This window comes from Myxine glutinosa, chromosome 6 (assembly GCF_964187855.1).
Source record: "Myxine glutinosa chromosome 6, kmMyxGlut1.1, whole genome shotgun sequence".
Lineage (NCBI taxonomy): Eukaryota > Metazoa > Chordata > Myxini > Myxiniformes > Myxinidae > Myxine > Myxine glutinosa.
In genome coordinates, this window is record NC_136266.1 from 5,039,974 (window position 1) to 5,057,997 (window position 18,024).

The 18,024-nt window shown below is 45.8% G+C and overlaps 1 protein-coding gene across 4 annotated transcripts; it reads right to left on the reverse strand.

The window, feature by feature from the left end:
• Positions 1 to 60: 60 nt before the first annotated feature.
• Positions 61 to 17,716, reverse strand: SHPK (sedoheptulokinase). 4 transcript variants are annotated; one of them, XR_013623758.1, is made up of 8 exons: positions 17,524 to 17,716; positions 13,156 to 13,297; positions 9,853 to 10,036; positions 9,462 to 9,611; positions 9,169 to 9,344; positions 3,653 to 3,883; positions 2,915 to 3,460; positions 61 to 521 (listed from the first exon to the last, which is right to left on the reverse strand). XR_013623758.1 is itself a non-coding variant. In XM_078779575.1 (8 exons), exons 1-7 carry the CDS (start codon positions 17,677 to 17,679, stop codon positions 3,027 to 3,029), a joined length of 1,473 nt encoding a protein of 490 aa, XP_078635701.1. In that variant the 5' UTR covers positions 17,680 to 17,716; the 3' UTR covers positions 61 to 521; positions 3,015 to 3,026. The 4 variants fall into 4 exon arrangements, 2 of the variants coding, with proteins under 2 accessions (XP_078635701.1, XP_067975658.2); XR_013623759.1 differs by having other exon boundaries at positions 61 to 525; positions 2,906 to 3,460; positions 17,524 to 17,704; XM_078779575.1 differs by having other exon boundaries at positions 3,015 to 3,460.
• Between the last annotated feature and the right edge of the window lie 308 nt (positions 17,717 to 18,024).

An 18,024-nucleotide genomic window follows, 5' to 3' on the forward strand; every position in this document is an offset into this window, starting at 1 on the left:
TGAGCTGACATTGGTACATAAGAGGAAACCTTGTACAAGTAAACAACTACATACCCGATGGAAGGATATTTGAAGTAGTTTATTAATAACTGGGCACTAAACCATCTCATTTATTGTCAAATAATGTCATATGACATGACAAGAGTTTTACCCGAATCTGAAAATAATTATACATTTCCTATTTACTTCTAAAATATTATTTTTACAATTTTGTATACGAGCCTCAGCATTGAGAAATCATCATTAATTAAATGAAAAATGTCAGTGAACAGAAATAAATAATTATATATTTCATTAAAGTACAACTCGAAATGACTAAGTCATCAAAACTAATTATTTAAATTGTTATCTCGTCATATGGAAGGGATTCGCCTTGAAATGAAACTTCCTTCCTTCAAAGAAAATAATAATTGTTCCCACTTTTATTATTTATTTCATATGCAGCGTGTGGCTGCTGGTTGCATCATTTTCGGGGTGCACCCAGGGGGCGAAACCAGTTTTTTTGGGGGGAAAAACAGACGCTGCCTGCTGTAAAATGCTGGCTGCCAAAAATCATATCTAATATATATGTAGGAACAAAATGTATATGGACAACCTTGCCAACAAGCTCCTGGAAATATGTAGGAAGCCTCGAAACATGGTTACCTTTACGACCCTATATACTAACATGACCCTATATGCTAACATGACCCTATATGCTAACATGACCCTATATGCTAACATGACCCTATGCGCTAACATGACCCTATGCGCTAACATACGCTTTGTGTGAACACCAAATGGGTGCTCACAAAGCTCAAAACAAATGGGTGTACACAAAGCCCTAACCAAATGGGTGTACACAAAGCCCTAACCAAATGGGTGTACACAAAGCCCTAACCAAATGGGTGTACACAAACCTCAAACCAAATGGGTGAACACAAAGCTCGAACCAAATGGGTGTACACAAAGCCCGAACCAAATGGGTGTGCACTAAGCTCAAACCAAATGGGTGTGCACAAAGCCCGAACCAAATGGGTGTACACAAAGCCCTAACCAAATGGGTAAACACAAAGCCCTAACCAAATGGGTGTGCACTAAGCTCAAACCAAATGGGTGTGCACAAAGCCCGAACCAAATGGGTGTACACAAAGCCCTAACCAAATGGGTAAACACAAAGCCCTAACCAAATGGGTGTACACAAAGCCCTAACCAAATGGGTGTACACAAAGCCCTAACCAAATGGGTGTACACAAAGCCCTAACCAAATGGGTGTACACAAAGCCCTAACCAAATGGGTGTACACAAAGCCCTAACCAAATGGGTGTACACAAACCTCAAACCAAATGGGTGTACACAAAGCCAGAACCAAATGGGTGTGCACAAAGCCCGAACCAAATGGGTGTACACTAAGCTCAAACCAAATGGGTGTACACAAAGCTCAAACCAAATGGGTGTACACAAAGCTGAAACCAAATGGGTGTACACAAAGCTCAAACCAAATGGGTGTACACAAAGCTCAAACCAAATGGGTGTACACAAAGACGGTCACTGCAGCAGAATCCGCTCAAATGATGTCAATGTTGCATCTCAACTCTTCCAATGCACACCACGAGTCGGGTCCAATACGTGTGACAAGGGATTCAGAGATGATTGTGAAAGTGATGGCAGCCATGGAGACCAACCCATTCACTGCAACAACCACAAGCCTGATCAACAACAACGTCAGAATTAGAATTCAGTTTTTCCTTCATCGTTGCTCAAGGAACATGGATAAATCACAATGGATGATCGCCGCTAAAGGCGCCATATTCGCATATAGGGTCACGTTAGCGCATAGCGTCATGTAAGCGCATCGGGCCATGTTAGCGCATAGGGTTATGTTAGCGCATAGGGTCATGTTAGCGCATAGGGTCATGTTAGCGCATAGGGTCATGTTAGCGCATAGGGTCATGTTAGCGCATAGGGTCATGTTAGCGCATAGGGTCATGTTAGCGCATAGGGTCATGTTAGTGAGTAGGGTCATGTTAGTGTGTAGGGTCATGTTAGTGTGTAGGGTCATGTTAGCGCATAGGGTCATGTTAGCGCATAAGGTCATGTTGCTGTGTCGGGTCATGTTCGTGTGTAGGGTCATGTTAGTGTGTAGGGTCATGTTAGTGCGTAGGGTCATGTTAGCGCATAGGGTCATGTTATCACATAGGGTCATGTTAGCGCATCGGGTCATGTTAGTGCATAGCGTCATGTTAGCGCATAGGGTCATGTTAGCGCATAGGGTCATGTTAGCGCATAGGGTCATGTTAGCACATAGGGTCATGTTAGCGCATAGGGTCATGTTAGCGCATAGGGTCATGTTAGCGCATAGGGTCATGTTAGCGCATAGGGTCATGTTAGCGCATAGGGTCATGTTCGTGTGAAGGGTCATGTTAGTGAGTAGGGTCATGTTAGTGTGTAGAGTCATGTTAGTGTGTAGGGTCATGTTAGCGCATAGGGTCATGTTAGCGCATAGGGTTATGTTAGCGCATAGGGTCATGTTAGCGCATAGGGTCATGTTAGCGCGTAGGGTCATGTTAGCACATAGGGTCGTAAAAGTAACCATGTTTCGAGGCTTCCTCCATATTTGCACGAGCTTGTTGGCAAGGTTGTCCATATACATTTTGTTCCTACATATATATTAGATATGATTTTTGCAGCGAACATTTTACAGCACGCAGCGTCTGTTAAACCCATTTGGCCCCTGGGTAGTGTGGCTGTGCCGCTGTTGCAGTGCCCCCGTTACCAGTAAGCTGGTCCTCTTTACCGACTTTGTAAGGATGAGAGGCTGAGCGAATCCACGTTGTGGTATTTCAAATGTTCGACAGGGAGTCGAACTGAAGACCCGAAGATCTTAGGCCAGCCATTTTAACAGTTAGGCCAACACCAGGCGTACTTTACCCACGAAATAGAAATTCAATAAAAAATAAACAATTTTCAAAGCAAAATTCAAATAGAACTTTTAAAAGTTCATCTTGTGGAATTGGGTTCTCAAGGAACATGACGCATTCACAAACTTATTCATCATTCTTCTGTCCATCAATGACCTGTTTGTTGAGCAGGTGCAATGCCACCTTGGCAGCTCCAACCGCAGAGTTTGATCGTGCCATCAATGTCACCGGCAAACCCAGAGCTCGCTCCAACTCTTCTCTCAGCACCGCGTTTTCCTCCAGTGGTGTGCCCGTCCCGGAAACGGCTCGCACACCCGCCAGGGCGAGTTGCCCCGGAGGTATCAAGGCCGCGATGGTGTCGGCCAATCCTCGGCACAAGGCCCGGCTCACGTGACCCAGAGATAGGTTGTAAGGTGTGGCATGCAGGACCGAGGCCCGCATCGTGGGGAGGTGTCTTTCTCCGAGAGGTGTGGGTCTCACCTCCAGGTCTGTATCCGACCGTTTCCCACCTGCTTCGACCAACGCAGAAAATATTGCCGAAGGTTCTGGTGGCAGCAAACCTACAGGATGAAGTTGCACATTCACGAATATAAAATATTTACCAGTGACAGGAGTGTGGACAGCATAGGTGAATGGGGCATGGCACAGGTAGCCTGTGTACGATGTTGCATCGGTGCACGACGTGTGCAGTCCGACACGAGTTGTCATTTTATATCAGGAGGTTCATGTTGATAAAGTTTTGCTTTGCTTACCCAACTCAGCAATCCATCCTCGAAGCATTTTTACAAAGGTGGAAAAGGCGTTGCCTCCATTGAGTGCTGCAGCTACAGCAAGGTAGCGACCCCCAAAATAGGGCAGGTATTGCATCGGCGGAGGAGCAATGGAGTCAGCAGGATCACAACAGACTGTGGAGCTAAACTTTGAGAGTTCAAACTCCGGAAACATGAGAAAGGAGAGCTGGGCAGAGGTGCCAATGTTCAACACTGGAAAGGGAAGAGAGGGTGACAATACGAAACTTATTCTATCTTCCATTCCATGTATAGTAACACACACACTATATATATATATATACACGATACAGTCATGTGAAAAAGTGAGTCCACCCCATGTAAAGTTTTGACTTTTTCAACATATATCAACATACAGCTATTTGATCTTCATTTCAACAATATTGATAGATAAAGGTGAAATAATATAACAAATATCATGAAACATTTGCATTTTGTAGTCCATTGTATAATTTAAATAAACATAAATGCAAATTTCGCATGTGGAAAAAGTAAGTACACCCCTACATTTATCACTACTTCAAATACCTAAAATTAGAATCAGGTGCACCAGCTCAGGTGCAAATGATTAGAACATCGTTAGAGAGGATCTTGGAGGAACCTGTCTTATTTAAACCTCAGAGATTTAGTTTGGTTTGCTCTTTGTTGTTGAAGTGTGCGGCGTCACCATGCCGAGATCAAAAGAGCTCTCTGAGGCCTTCAGAAAGAAGGTTATAGATGCCTACGAGTCCGGGTAGGGATTTAAAAGATCTCCAAACAATTTGAAACCAATCATTCGACTGTCCGGAAGATCATCTACAAGTGGAGAAGATTCCAAACAACTGCCAACTTGTTCAGGCCAGGCCGCCCCAGCAAGTTCAGCCCGAGAGCACACCGCAAGATGCTGAAAGCAGTCTCTAAGAACCCCAGAATGTCATCACGGGACCTACAGGTAGCTCTTGCCACTGTTGATGTCAAAGTGCACGAGTCTACCATTAGAAAGAGGCTGCACAAATTTGATCTACATGGGAGGTGTGCCAGGAGGAAACCTTTGCTGTTCAGAAAGAACATCAGGGCAAGACTAAAGTTTGCCAATGAACACCGAGGCAAAGACCAGCACTTCTGGAACAATGTGCTCTGGACAGATGAGTCAAAGGTAGACCTATTTGGCCACAGTACCAGAAGACATGTTTGGCGAAAACCAAAGACAGCATTTGACCACAAGAACCTGATACCAACTGTAAAGCATGGTGGTGGAAATATTATGGTTTGGGGCAGCTTTGCTGCATCAGGGCCTGGGCAGCTCACCATCATAGAATCCACTGTGAATTCTTCATTGTACCAGAGGGTGCTTGAGGATAATGTGAGGCCATCTGTCGGAAAGTTGAAGCTCAACCGAAGGTGGACCTTGCAACATGACAATGACCCTAAACATACCAGTAAATCCACCAAGGAATGGCTGAAAATAAAGAAATTGAGGGTTCTGGAATGGCCAAGTCAAAACCCAGATTTAAATCCCATCGAGATGTTGTTGGGGGATTTGAAACAAGCTGTGCATGCAAGAAACCCCTCAAACATCGCACAGCTGAAAGAATTCTGCATGGAGGAGTGGGCAACAATTTCTCCCAGTCGATGTCAGAGACTGGTGAACAGTTATAAGAAACGCGTCCTTGAGGTTGTTTCTGCCAAAGGGGGCAATACCACCTATTAGAGCCAAGGGTGTACTTACTTTTTCCACATGCGAAATTTGCATTTATGTTTATTTAAATTATACAATGGACTACAAAATGTAAATGTTTCATGATATTTGTTATATTATATCACCTTTATCTTTCAATATTGTTGAAATGAAGATCAAATAGCTGTATGTTGAAATATGTTGAAAAAGTCAAAACTTTACATGGGGTGTACTTACTTTTTCACATGACTATATGTGTGTGTGTGTGTGTGTGTGTGTGTGTGTGTGTGTGTGTGTGTGTGTGTGTGTGTGTGTGTGCGTGCGTGCGTGCGTGCACAGAGTGTTCCAAAAAGGTTGTTAATATATTTAGAACCACAAATGATGCAACGATACTCTTTGATTTATTTGATACAGAAACTCATAAAGGTTTGTGCACACCATCAATGCACCTCAATGTGAGCTCCGTTTGTCGTATATTTATTGCAACAAGGTGGTACACCAGTTCTTGCCATATTCGGCTCAGCATGTTTGCGTCCACAGTGCGCATGCAGCTGAGATCAGAGAACGAAGATCCTGCAGATTTGCCACCTTGGTGTTGCAGACACCATCTTTGACAAACCCCCACTTCGTCTGTGAACATGACATTTTTCAGGTAACCTTCGTCATCCTCTATGCGACCGAGCATTTCCAAGGCAAACGCCTTGTGTTTGGGTCCGTCATTTGGTTTGAGTTTCTGCAGAATCTGCACCTTGTAGACATAAAGCTTCAGTGTTTTATACAAAATCCTGTGTACAGTGGTGGTTGGTAGTCCCAGTTCTCTGGATGCAAATCCTGTGTACAGTGGTAGTTTGTATTCCCAGTTCTCTGGATGCAAATCCTGCGTACAGTGGAGGTTGGTAGTCCCAGTTCTCTGGATGCAAATCCTGTGTACAGTGGTAGTTTGTATTCCCAGTTCTCTGGATGGAAATCCTGCGTACAGTGGAGGTTGGTAGTCCCAGTTCTCTGGATGCAAATCCTGTGTACAGTGGTAGTTTGTATTCCCAGTTCTCTGGATGCAAATCCTGTGTACAGTGGAGGTTGGTAGTCCCAGTTCTCTGGATGCAAATCCTGTGTGCAGTGGTAGTTTGTATTCCCAGTTCTCTGGATACAAATCCTGCGTACATTGGAGGTTGGTAGTCCCAGTTCTCTGGATGCAACTCCTGTGTACAGTGGTAGTTTGTATTCCCAGTTCTCTGGATACAAATCCTGCATACAGTGGAGGTTGGTAGTCCCAGTTCTCTGGATGCAAATCCTGTGTACAGTGGAGGTTGGTAGTCCCAGTTCTCTGGATACAAATCCTGCATACAGTGGAGGTTGGTAGTCCCAGTTCTCTGGATGCAAATCCTGTGTACAGTGGTAGTTTGTATTCCCAGTTCTCTGGATACAAATCCTGTGTACAGTGGTGGTTGGTAGTCCCAGTTCTCTGGATGCAAATCCTGTGTACAGTGGTGGCTGGGAGTCCCAGTTCTCTGGATACAAATCCTGTGTACAGTGGTGGTTGGTAGTCCCAGTTCTCTGGATGCAAATCCTGTGTACAGTGGTAGTTTGTATTCCCCGTTCTCTGGATACAAATCCTGTGTACAGTGGTGGCTGGTAGTCCCAGTTCTCTGGATGCAAATCCGGTGTACAGTGGTAGTTTGTATTCCCAGTTCTCTGGATACAAATCCTGTGTACAGTGGTGGCTGGTAGTCCCAGTTCTCTGGATGCAAATCCTGTGTACAGTGGTGGTTGGTCGTCCCAGTTCTCTGGATGCAAATCCTGTGTACAGTGGTAGTTTGTATTCCCAGTTCTCTGGATGCAAATCCTGTGTACAGTGGTGGCTGGGAGTCCCAGTTCTCTGGATGTGCGTCGGATTTATTTTCTGGGACTTTGTTGAAATGATTCACGCACTCGTTCAACGGCTGCTGCACTTGTGATTGGTTGTCCGGTACTTTTCTGTTTCTGACAACTTCCAGTCTCCTTAAACCCCTTGTACCACTCTCTGATACTAGTCCGCGATGGCCGATTCCTTCCATACCTTGTATGGAAATTACACTGAACTTGCGTGTCGCAACTCGTCTGGATGAACCATTCGATGCACTGAGCTTTCTCCTTTGGAGTCGCCATTTTATTTTCCATTAAACCACCAGATCTGAAAATGAAGAAACCTTTGAGTTTCTGAGTTTCTGTATCATATAAACCAACGGGTATCATTATATAATTTGCGGCATCCAAGTAGGTATTTGGCGGTATCAAAGTAGGTATTTGGCGGTATCCAAGTAGGTATTTGCTTTCTTCTCCGAAACCACACACACAATTTCGATGAAACGACCACAACCTTCAGCAGCCATGATGGACTTACGTTTGTTCACAGCATTAAAAAAAAATCAAGGTCGAAGGCGTACAAAATGTAAACCCCTTTATCAGTGGGAAAATCCTCTTTATCAATTTGTTGATGGCTCCACCATCTGCCCTGACATCCCTCATCCTTCAGACAGGAAGGATGCACCCTCTTCCCTCTCTTCACACCTTTACAAAATGACAGGATGATCAAACACTTCGAACATGTCTTTCAATCCTGACAAATCTCACGCTCACTCTCTCTATCACTCTCTGAAAGGATCGTCTGACAAACCCTCCCATCTACTTTCTTAACAATCCTCTTGAGGAAGTTCAGTCATTCAAACTCCTGGGTCTTATTATCAGCCATGACATTTCTTAGGAAAACCACATTTCAAAGTGGGCCTCAAAAGCCAACATTTCAAAGGTGGCCTCCAAAATTTCTCAATAAATGCATATTGACAGAGTATCGAAAGCGATGTAAGCACAGGAAAGAAATACAAGCACAGAAAATGTACTGGAAGGAATGATCAAGTGGCCAATGTCCTCCAGAGGCAGGGACCTTTTTGGGAAAGACCATCTGCTCACTGCCCAGAGATGTGCATTAGTGGCAACACAAGCCTGTTTCAGTCAAAGAAAGTGACAAGGTGGAGATCTTTTGGGACTTCACACCTTGCAGTTGAGTAGGATCATGGAAGCCAGAAAAAGTGACATCTCACCCACAAGCCTTCAGGATCAAACCCGCAAAATGAACCCGCCATCATTGACACTATGTGGCGATGAGATGGACATTACTAAAGATGGAATTAGAGAGAACTGAACTGAACCACCTTTAGAGGCCATTTCACCCCGCAGAACAGGGGTTGGCTTTTTTCGGGCACCGTGGTCCCCTTTTTTGAAGCAATGTTTTACGGCCGGATGCCCTTCCTGCCACCAACCCTGTTAGTCGCCTCTTGCGAAACACAGGGAATTACCAGTGAACTGGTACTCAATTTTCCGACCTCGGAAGGATGACAGGCTGAGTCAACCGCCCTGGCGTTAATTCAGCGAGAGACCGGGAATCGAATTAGAATTAGAGAGAACATGGTGTAGAAATACCAATATGGTACCGACTGTCCTTGAGGTGCTACCCAAGACGATCAACGCTTCCTCAGGAGAGGAAATCATGATCAACATCCAAACTCTACAAAAGAACGTCTTCCATTTTACAACATCTTGTTCCCCCAGGATCTAATCTGGGTCATTCCAAAATGGAACAGTCGTAGCTCAGAGGCAATTGCATCACTCTCAGAGGTTGTGAGAAAAATCATTATAACAATACTATTGTATTATGGTAATTACAAACTAAGAGTCAGTTGATCCCAGAATAAGAAATCAAGCATTTTTTATTTTTACTAAGCTGTTGGGCCTTCATTGCTGCTATTACCATTATAGGGATGTCAGAGGGTCATCGAGCAAGTTATACCTGCAGTCGACTCATCTTGCAGGCAGGACAGAACGGAGGCTTGGCAATCACCCACAGCGACCGTGACGGCAAGACCTTCACGTAGGCCGCACCATGCCCGGCAGAGCCTGCCTGCCAACGTTCCGGGTTCTACTACTCGTGGCAACAGAGCGACGGGAAAACCAGCCATCGCCAACCTGTCACACGAGGCCGGACTTTTGGTCGTGCTATGTTCAGCCGACGAGACATTTTTACCATTTCATTGCTCGCCAAAGGAAATGAAGTCCAGCCAAGCGCAGCCGTGTCCATCTTACCGCTTCGTGTCCCACCCACAAAGTGGGTCGTAGTACCCCCAGCTGACAGCATTGTGGGTGGACATTAGCGGTCCATCCAGATCGCAAAGGGCACACACCAGTAGGTCTTGTACCGTGCCCGCTCGGTCATACTGCAGCAGGAGCTCTGGTCTGACAAGCACAGCAGGACAAAACACTGTACAAGCCATAGACAAGGAATCCGATCAAGTTGCACCAAATCGGAATATTCCTTGGCTGCTGTCCTTTCCGCCATTACACTCTGCAACGTCAGGGTGAAGGCAACACTCTCTGATTTAAGGTGGAAAAACAAACAGGATACTGCGTCACAGTCCCTGAGGCTGTGCAACATGAACACTACAAAGTTACATCAGCACGACACTCTCAGACTGACCTGTGTCGAGTGAACCAGAAGAGAGTAGCACAGCCGTAACCTGTTGCCAGACCGTACAGGGGATCCGGCCGAGGAAGGCCGGCCAGGAAGGATGGAGTGCAACGGCCATCTTCCCAGCTTACGAGTCGGCTGCACTCTCCGAGACGGAGTGAATACCCGTTCGACGTTTTCTCCCACACCCATCCTAGCACACAGTCAAACATCAGCAAATAAAATGTGCCAATCACAAGAACCAAAACTACAGAATGCAAATCACCACGTCGCCATGTCGAGGCTGCATATGATGTGGCATCTCTCTCCTGCTGGCTAAAATCATTAAAAACTAGATGCTATTCATGGAATACTTACCCCATACAATACTTACCATACTTACCATACTTACCCTTACCCTTTTTTTCTTTGATCCAATATGGCTGCCAGACCAGTGACTGGTGACATCACTTTTATGAAACCACATTTCCCACGGGTAGCTGATCAATTAATTAAAGTTTTGCATTGATCAGTTTTTTTTTTGTTTTTTTTTTGTATACAAGATCGAGGCTCATGAACGAGCTTACATTAATCACACAGAAAGACAAACCGACACATAAAACATATAACATGGGGAGCGGTAGACAAGATGGGGCGAGAGGGGGAGGAACACAAACACAACATTTGAGAGCAGGGACATCGGGAGAAATGTGGAAGGGGGAGGGCTTTGGGGGAAGGTGGGAGAGGTATAAAACATATGGACACGGCCAGGACTTCCAGGAAAGAAGTTGGAATTTAAAAAAGTGTATCTGGGGTGAATTAGCGGGGGTATAAAAGATCAAGGTTTTGGATGGGGGAAGATAAGAGATGGTGGTGAACAGCTGCTTTAAAGACCTGGAGGGAGGAGTGGGATTGAAGAGAGTGAGGGAGTTTGTTCCAGAGGCGGGAGAAAAGCGGAATGAAAGAGTGAAGGTGAGCACAGAGCCTAGATTTCGGCAGTTTAACCATAAGAGGGTTGCAGGCAGATCTTCTGCGACCTGTAGGAATATTTGTGGGACAGAGCACAGATAGATCTGGGGGAGAAAGGCCGGAGAGGAGTCGGTAGAAGACAGAAAGACCACCAACCTGCCTGCGGTGAGTGAGTGAGAGGCCCTCGGAGATAGCGTCATCGCGGGAGATTCCAATAATTCTGAACGCTTTGGTTTCAACAGCGTGAAGCCGAGCTAGGTGAGGCAGGAGCACCAGCCCAGAGGGGGGAACAGTATTCCATTGAGCTGCGGATGAAAGCCCTGTATGTGGTGAGGAGCTCAGGTGTGCCAAGGAAGGACTTCGCACGACGGAGGGTGCCCAGTCGGCGACTGGCTTTGGAGGCCAGCTTGGAAATGTGGTTTTCCCAGGAAAGATCAGGGCAGATAGTGAGACCCAAAAGCTTGAGATAAGCGGTTTCAGAGAAACATATTTTCACTTATAACCAATATGACAGCCAAACCCAACCACGTGATCTATGACATCATACATTTACACTCTGGCTCCAATTGGGTAGGGGATAAGGTTCGTGTGAAGTTTCGTAATGATCGGATAAGTTTTGTTTTTCTATACAAGAAGGCTGCCCAACCATGTGACTTATGACATCATATAACAAGGTTCCCCGTGATCTGTCCAGCCATTCTGGAGAAGGGGATTTTAAAAGATTTTCAGTTAAATCTTAAATCCAATATGGCTGCCAGACCATGTGACCTGTAATATATTCATGTAACCCCCTATATTCCGCAAGGCTAGTACATCATGTGCATGAAGTTTCGTATCAATCTGGTCAGCCGTTTTGGAGAAGGTTTTTAAAAGTTTTTTTTAAAGTTCAATCCAATATGGCTGCCAAACCACGTGACCTATGATATCCAATATGGCTGCCGAACCACGTGACCGATGATGTCAACAATTGATTACCAAACCTATGATTACCAAACGATTACCAACGACGATTACCAAGTACGATTACCAATGTGACCTATGATTACCAAAGGTTTCAGAATCATTGGAATCTCCTGCGAGGAATCTAACTCCGAGGGGCTTTTACTCACTCACCGCAGGCCGGTTGGTGGTCTTTCTGTCTTCTACCGACTCCTCTCTGGCCTTGCTCCCCCAGCTCTCTCTGTGCTCTGTCCCCAAAATATTCCTACAGGTTGCACAAGATCTGCCAGCAACCCTCTTATGGTTGAACTGCCAAAATCAAGACTCTCTGCTCACCTTCACTCCTTCATTCCTCTTTTCTCCCGCCTGTGGAACAAACTCCCTCACTCTCTTCAATCCCACTCCTCCCTCCAGGTCTTTAAAACAGCTGTTCACCACCATCTCTTATCCTCCCCCATCCAAAACCTTGATCTTTTCTACCCCCGCTAATTTCACCCGAGACCCAGTTTTTGGAAATACCAACTTTTTTCCTGGAAGTCCTTGGTGTCCGTGTTTTTTTTTTACCTCAACCTTCCCACGCCCCTCCCCAATCCCTCTCCCACAGATCTCCCGATGTCCCTGTTCTCTCCTGTTGTACTTATGTGCTTCCCTCTCTCTCTCCATCTTGTCTCCCACTCCCTCTATTATATGTTTTATGTGTCAGTTTGTTTTTTTGTGATTAATGTTAGCTCTCACACGAACCTCGATCTTGTTTACAAAAAAATTGAATATTCAATCTGTTGACCAAATTATACCGAGATTTTATACCGAGGTATAATTATATACCGAGGTATTATAATATACGAGAATTATACCGAGGTATAATTATACCAAATTATACCAAATTATACCGAGATAAATCAAAAAAATTTCATGCAGTTCGGATCAAGTTTTGTTCTTGTCAAATTATGACATAATGAAGGCGTCGATGACATCATCATTAACATATGTTATTACCTATGGGTGAGTGCTTGACAATGAGCCATGCTTCAATGTTTTCCATGGAGCGGTTGTGAAGATATAGAGGTGCAACGTTTTTCGTTTTTTCCAAGATTGCGCCTATACCACATGACATATGACGTCATAATTAAATAAAATTCTCCAGGAGCAGGCGCTCATATGGTGAAAATTTCGTGTCAATCGAACCAACAGTTGCCGAGAAAGTGCATTTTTAAAAACCAGACGTGTACATACGTACAACATACGTACATATACAGCCGATCGCTTAACCTCGCTTTTCGCTTCGCGAGCCCAGGGTAATGAAGAAGATGAAACACAATGACGGGTACAAGGAGAATCAATCATACAGGGTAGATATGGTGGTGATGGGACTATGTGAGAGGGTCCAGGCAATGGTGGAGTGATACCCCTGGGTTCGAAGCTTACCATGCCCAGATTTCCACAGCACCACTCCATGCATCTGCCCTGCCACACACAGGGCTCGCACCTCGCTACGCGCAACCAATGGCAGGGTGTCCACACAGTCCTCAAGGGCACGGAATATGGAGCCCACAACCTGCTCCCGACACTGTGGGTCACGGGACATTAAGACTCCACTCAAACCTTGATCCTCCACGAGTCTACGGTGTTCACGACGACATGTGTAAATGTATGTCATATGTGTGTGTACGTGTGTGTTTGTGTGTGTGTGTTTGTGTGTGTGTGTGTGTGTTTGTGTGTGTGTATGTGTGTGTTTGTGTGTATGTGTGTGTGTGTGTTTGTGTGTGTTTGTGTGTGTATGTGTGTATGTGTGTGTTTGTGTGTATGTATGTGTTTGTGTGTATGTGTGTTTGTGCATGTATGTGTATGTGTTTGTGTGTATGTGTTTGTGTGTATGTGTGTTTGTGTATGTGTGTGTGTTGGTGTATGTGTATGTGTTTGTGTGAATGTGTGTATGTGTGTATGTGTGTTTTTGTGCGTTTATATGTGTGTGTATGTGTATATGTTTGTGCGTGTACATGGATGTGTGTGTGTATATGGATGTGTGTACATGGATGTGTGTGTGTGTGTGTGTATATGGATGTGTGTACATGGATGTGTGTGTATTGTTACGTGCTCCTCCCCAAACCCCCCGTTCACGGTGTACCTCCGAGCCCCGAGAGGAGTCACGGCAGAAAGATGTGTTATTCTGTGTCAAAGATCAATGGTGAAACCACACCAATTGTTACCAACAAACAAATATTGTATTAAGGTCACACAAGAATAACAACACAAAAACAATAGTAATCAATTGTACAACCAATATATATTTCCTATGATGGTACCATCAGGTTCATACAATAAAACTCACTGTGCTCCAAGTGAGCGAAAAGAGGAACATTCCCAATGTCTCTATTCCCACATCAAGCCAAAGTCGTATTCCGGCATCAAGCCAAAGTCGTATTCCGGCATCAAGTCAAAGTTGTTCCACTCCAGTGATCGTCCGTACGATGTCGTATCGAGCCCAGAATCCCATTGGGTTGACAGTTACACTGCCAAAGATGGGTGAAGGTGTCCTCGAGAAGCGACGGGGAAATCACACCTTTAGGTATGGACGTTCCACGGCTCCCACTCGGCGAACCACAGATTTCCAACTCAAAAGCCACTTTGCACACACACACACCAGATTAACGTCTGAATGCGGTGAAAATGGTTTGAAGCAAAGTGAAAAACCTTGAGCGAAGCGCAAAGTGCACGAATCAAAATGGCTGACGGTCCATTCTCGTGGCGTAACGGCACTCTGATGATTCTCTCCGGAATCAACTGCAAAACCTGTCACGCAGGTTGCTCTGTCACAGCGATAACAACTCTGTCGCAGGAATCCCTTTCCCGGGAAACGCAAAATTCATTCGTGACCCACGTTCGCCAATCGTTCGCTCCAGACCTCGAAGCAGCTCGGCTTCTTCCCCGACTCACTCGCTCCGCCTTTCTTCCTCCTCTTCCTCTACGTCGTCGTCCGGTTCCGGTTTCATTTAAAACATTAACTTTTTTACCTTTTGCAAATAGTAATCTCTATCTCCCTTAAACGACAACAATAATAGTACATGGAATCAAAAATGTTTACAGTGGATGAAAACCACAACAACGGAAGTGACGAATCCATAACAGTATACGTGTGTGTGTGTGTGTGTGTGTGTGTGTGTGTGTGTGTGTGTGTGTGTGTGTGTATATGGATGTGTGTATATGTGTGTGTTACTGTGTTATACTTAGGCAGTTAAGACCGAAAAATAGGGCGTATCGTTCATTTTTTCAGGAAAGCACCAAATTTGGCACAGATGTAGTATGGACCTATACAATTGTTTTCCTGAGGGGCGCCCAAAAATTCAGAACCCCTGGTGGCCGCCATATTGAATTTCAACATGACCGCCCTCTGTGACCTATTTCCCTCAATAACTTCTATACTATGAGCGATAACACCACAGTTCCAGTGTCTTACCCCATGTTTTCATGGTCTCTGAATCCAATGGGATCAATTGCATAAAGATTGGCATCCATCATCTTTAATTTTAAGATGGCCGCCATGGTGTTTCCATTTTACTTGAATCTCTCATAGTATTTGAGGTAAAATTTCAATTCCAAGTGATACACATTGTTTTATTGGTCTCTGATAACAATGGAATGGTATTAATTAATCAAAGTTACACACAGTTGCAGTTTTAACTTAAAATATTATGGGCACTTGAAAGGTGGAGGCTCTCGCACAGACGCGTAGTACTACAAGCACTGTCCATCGCAGTCACACAGTGATGTGCAGGGCAGATTTGCCCTGGAGCATTTACAGTTGCCTTTACAGGCCGACTTACAATGGCCGCTTGTAAGCTCTGAACATGCCTCCTGTATCAGTGGTATTATGGTCCAAATTTGTGTCCAAGAAGTCCCTGTTTTCATCCAGCCCCAATCAGCTGGTGATGGAAGTTCTGGGTAGGGCACAAGTGCCTGACTCCATACGTGTCCAGCCTGAAAACATGCACGTTTTAGGTGTTGTTCGAAGGCGTCTGCTGTTGGGGGAATGTGATCAATTGTTCTTGCCTTCTTCGTGAACAAGTGTCGGCGCATGTCATTCACTGTCTTTATCTCGGTAGTCCGGTCATAGAGGATGGCAACATATCTTTCTATGCTCTGTAGTTCCATAGTAATAGCGTCCACAGATGCCCTATAAGCGAGAGCATGAAAGGTCTGCGTGATGCTGGGGTATGCCTCCCAAGCCTTCCAGGCTGTCTTTTTCCCAATTTGGACAAAAAATGACACTGTATCGCAGCCAAGGAAGGCATGAAATAATGGCAAAGACTCGGACTTCCTGCGGCCAAGGCCGGTGGCAATTTTATGGATGGAAAGGTAGCGGTAGCTTTTACCAGTGCCAATGGCAATCCAGAGTTCCTCCACACCGTGTGACTGGTAGGTAAAGTAGTGTGCTATTGCCAAGACCACAATATCAGAATCTACAGTTCGAATCAATACCCGTTTTCTCCCCTTTTTCACGGCATCCAGGACAATTTTTTGGATTTTTTGAATTTTCTGAATTTTTGGGCACCCCTCAGGAAAACAATTGAATAGGTCCATACTACATCTGTGCCAAATTTGGTGCTTTCCTGAAAAAATGAACGATGCTTCCTCTTAACTGCCTAACTTTTACACAGAAGTCACAGGCAAATGTGCAGAGTGTTTCAAAAAACGTGGACTATTTAAACAGCCAGATATTCTGTAGTTTGTAATGCTTTACCCTTCTCTCTTCCAGGTTGCAGGCCTCCTTTCCCTTCCCAACCCCCAACCCCTTAACCTCCCCTCCCTTCGCATCCCCCAACCCCTTAACCTCCCCTCCTTTCCCTTCCCAGCCCCCAACCCCTTAACCTCCCCTCCCTTCCCAGCCCCCAACCCCTTAGCCTCCCCTCCCTTCCCAGCCCCCAACCCCTTAGCCTCCCCTCCCTTCCCAGCCCCCAACCCCTTAGCCTCCCTTCCCTTCCCAACCCCTTAACCTCCCCTCCCTTCCCTTCCCAGCCCCCAACCCCTTAACCTCCCCTCCCTTCCCAGCCCCCAACCCCTTAGCCTCCCCTCCCCTCCCAGCCCCCAACCCCTTAGCCTCCCCTCCCAGCCCCCAACCCCTTAGCCTCTCCTCCCCTCCCAGCCCCCAACCCCTTAGCCTCCCCTCCCCTCCCAGCCCCCAACCCCTTAGCCTCCCCTCCCTTCCCAGCCCCCAACCCCTTAGCCTCCCCTCCCCTCCCAGCCCCCAACCCCTTAGCCTCCCCTCCCCTCCCAGCCCCCAACCCCTTAGCCTCCCCTCCCTTCCCAGCCCCCAACCCCTTAGCCTCCCCTCCCCCCCCAACCCCTTAGCCTCCCCTCCCTTCCCAGCCCCCAACCCCTTAGCCTAGCCTCCCCCCCCAACACTGCCACCCCCATAATCCATTCCCTCGATTTCACAAACTCCCCTAACGATCCTTATCCTCCGTGCGTATTACCGCCCTTGTTATCTACAGTAGTTTCCGATCTCGAAGCTTCTCTCCACTCATTTAATTCATTCATTTCCGCTATTTCACTTTCATTCATTCACTTCCGCTATTTCATAACGCGACACCATGGCGGTGTTGTTCGCACCATGGCGGTGTTGTTCGCACCAGTTCCTTTGCACTCTGTCCATATCAAAGTTGTTCGTATGCATGTTATTGTATAATCCAAATGTAACCCCCTCCCTTGTCCACAATTAAATAATATTCCTATGTGAGGACCGAAAATAGGGAAGCAAAAGGATATAAAGTGAATGAGGGAAAAGTAAGTACGTGCATCGTCCGTGCGTTCTTCGTTCGCCTCGCTGTTCCTGGTCGCCATGAACGGCGGATTCTCCTCCGCTTTGTCCATCAGAGCCGCTTTCACGGACGTCGTTCCTAAATCGATTCCCAACACGAATCCAGCGCCACAGTTACTGCCCTCACCCTCCATACTCTACTTCTTCTTCCGCCTCTTCTTCTTCTTCTTCAGCCACTGTCGCGCGTTTTCCTTTGTTGACATTTTCTGGAGCTTCCGTCGTCGATGGACAATATCGGACAAATTGGGATAAAAAGAACAATCAAGTGGGAAAAATATCAATGGAGTCGATTTGACTTAAATCGTTTAAGGTAAGAAAAAAATTATACAAAATAGGTCTTCACCATTTACACAAGAACAGTCATATCAGGCGGGTTTCCAATAGGTGAGGGGAGTATCGATTATGGAGGTGAGGAAGGGGTTTTACAGAAGATCCAGGTAGGAGTGCAGAAAGTAAAAACGAACAGCTCGGAAAGACTT

Bases quoted from the DNA above. Each gene is read 5' to 3' on its own strand.
- SHPK (XM_078779575.1), bottom strand. From the start codon at position 17,679: ATGGAGGGTGAGGGCAGTAACTGTGGCGCTGGATTCGTGTTGGGAATC. The intron at 13,298-17,523 runs GCACGTACTTAC...CGTGACCCACAG, and splicing joins ACGAAGAACGCACGGACGAT to TGTCGGGAGCAGGTTGTGGG. The intron at 3,461-3,652 runs GTAAGCAAAGCA...TTCATCCTGTAG, and splicing joins AGGATGGATTGCTGAGTTGG to GTTTGCTGCCACCAGAACCT.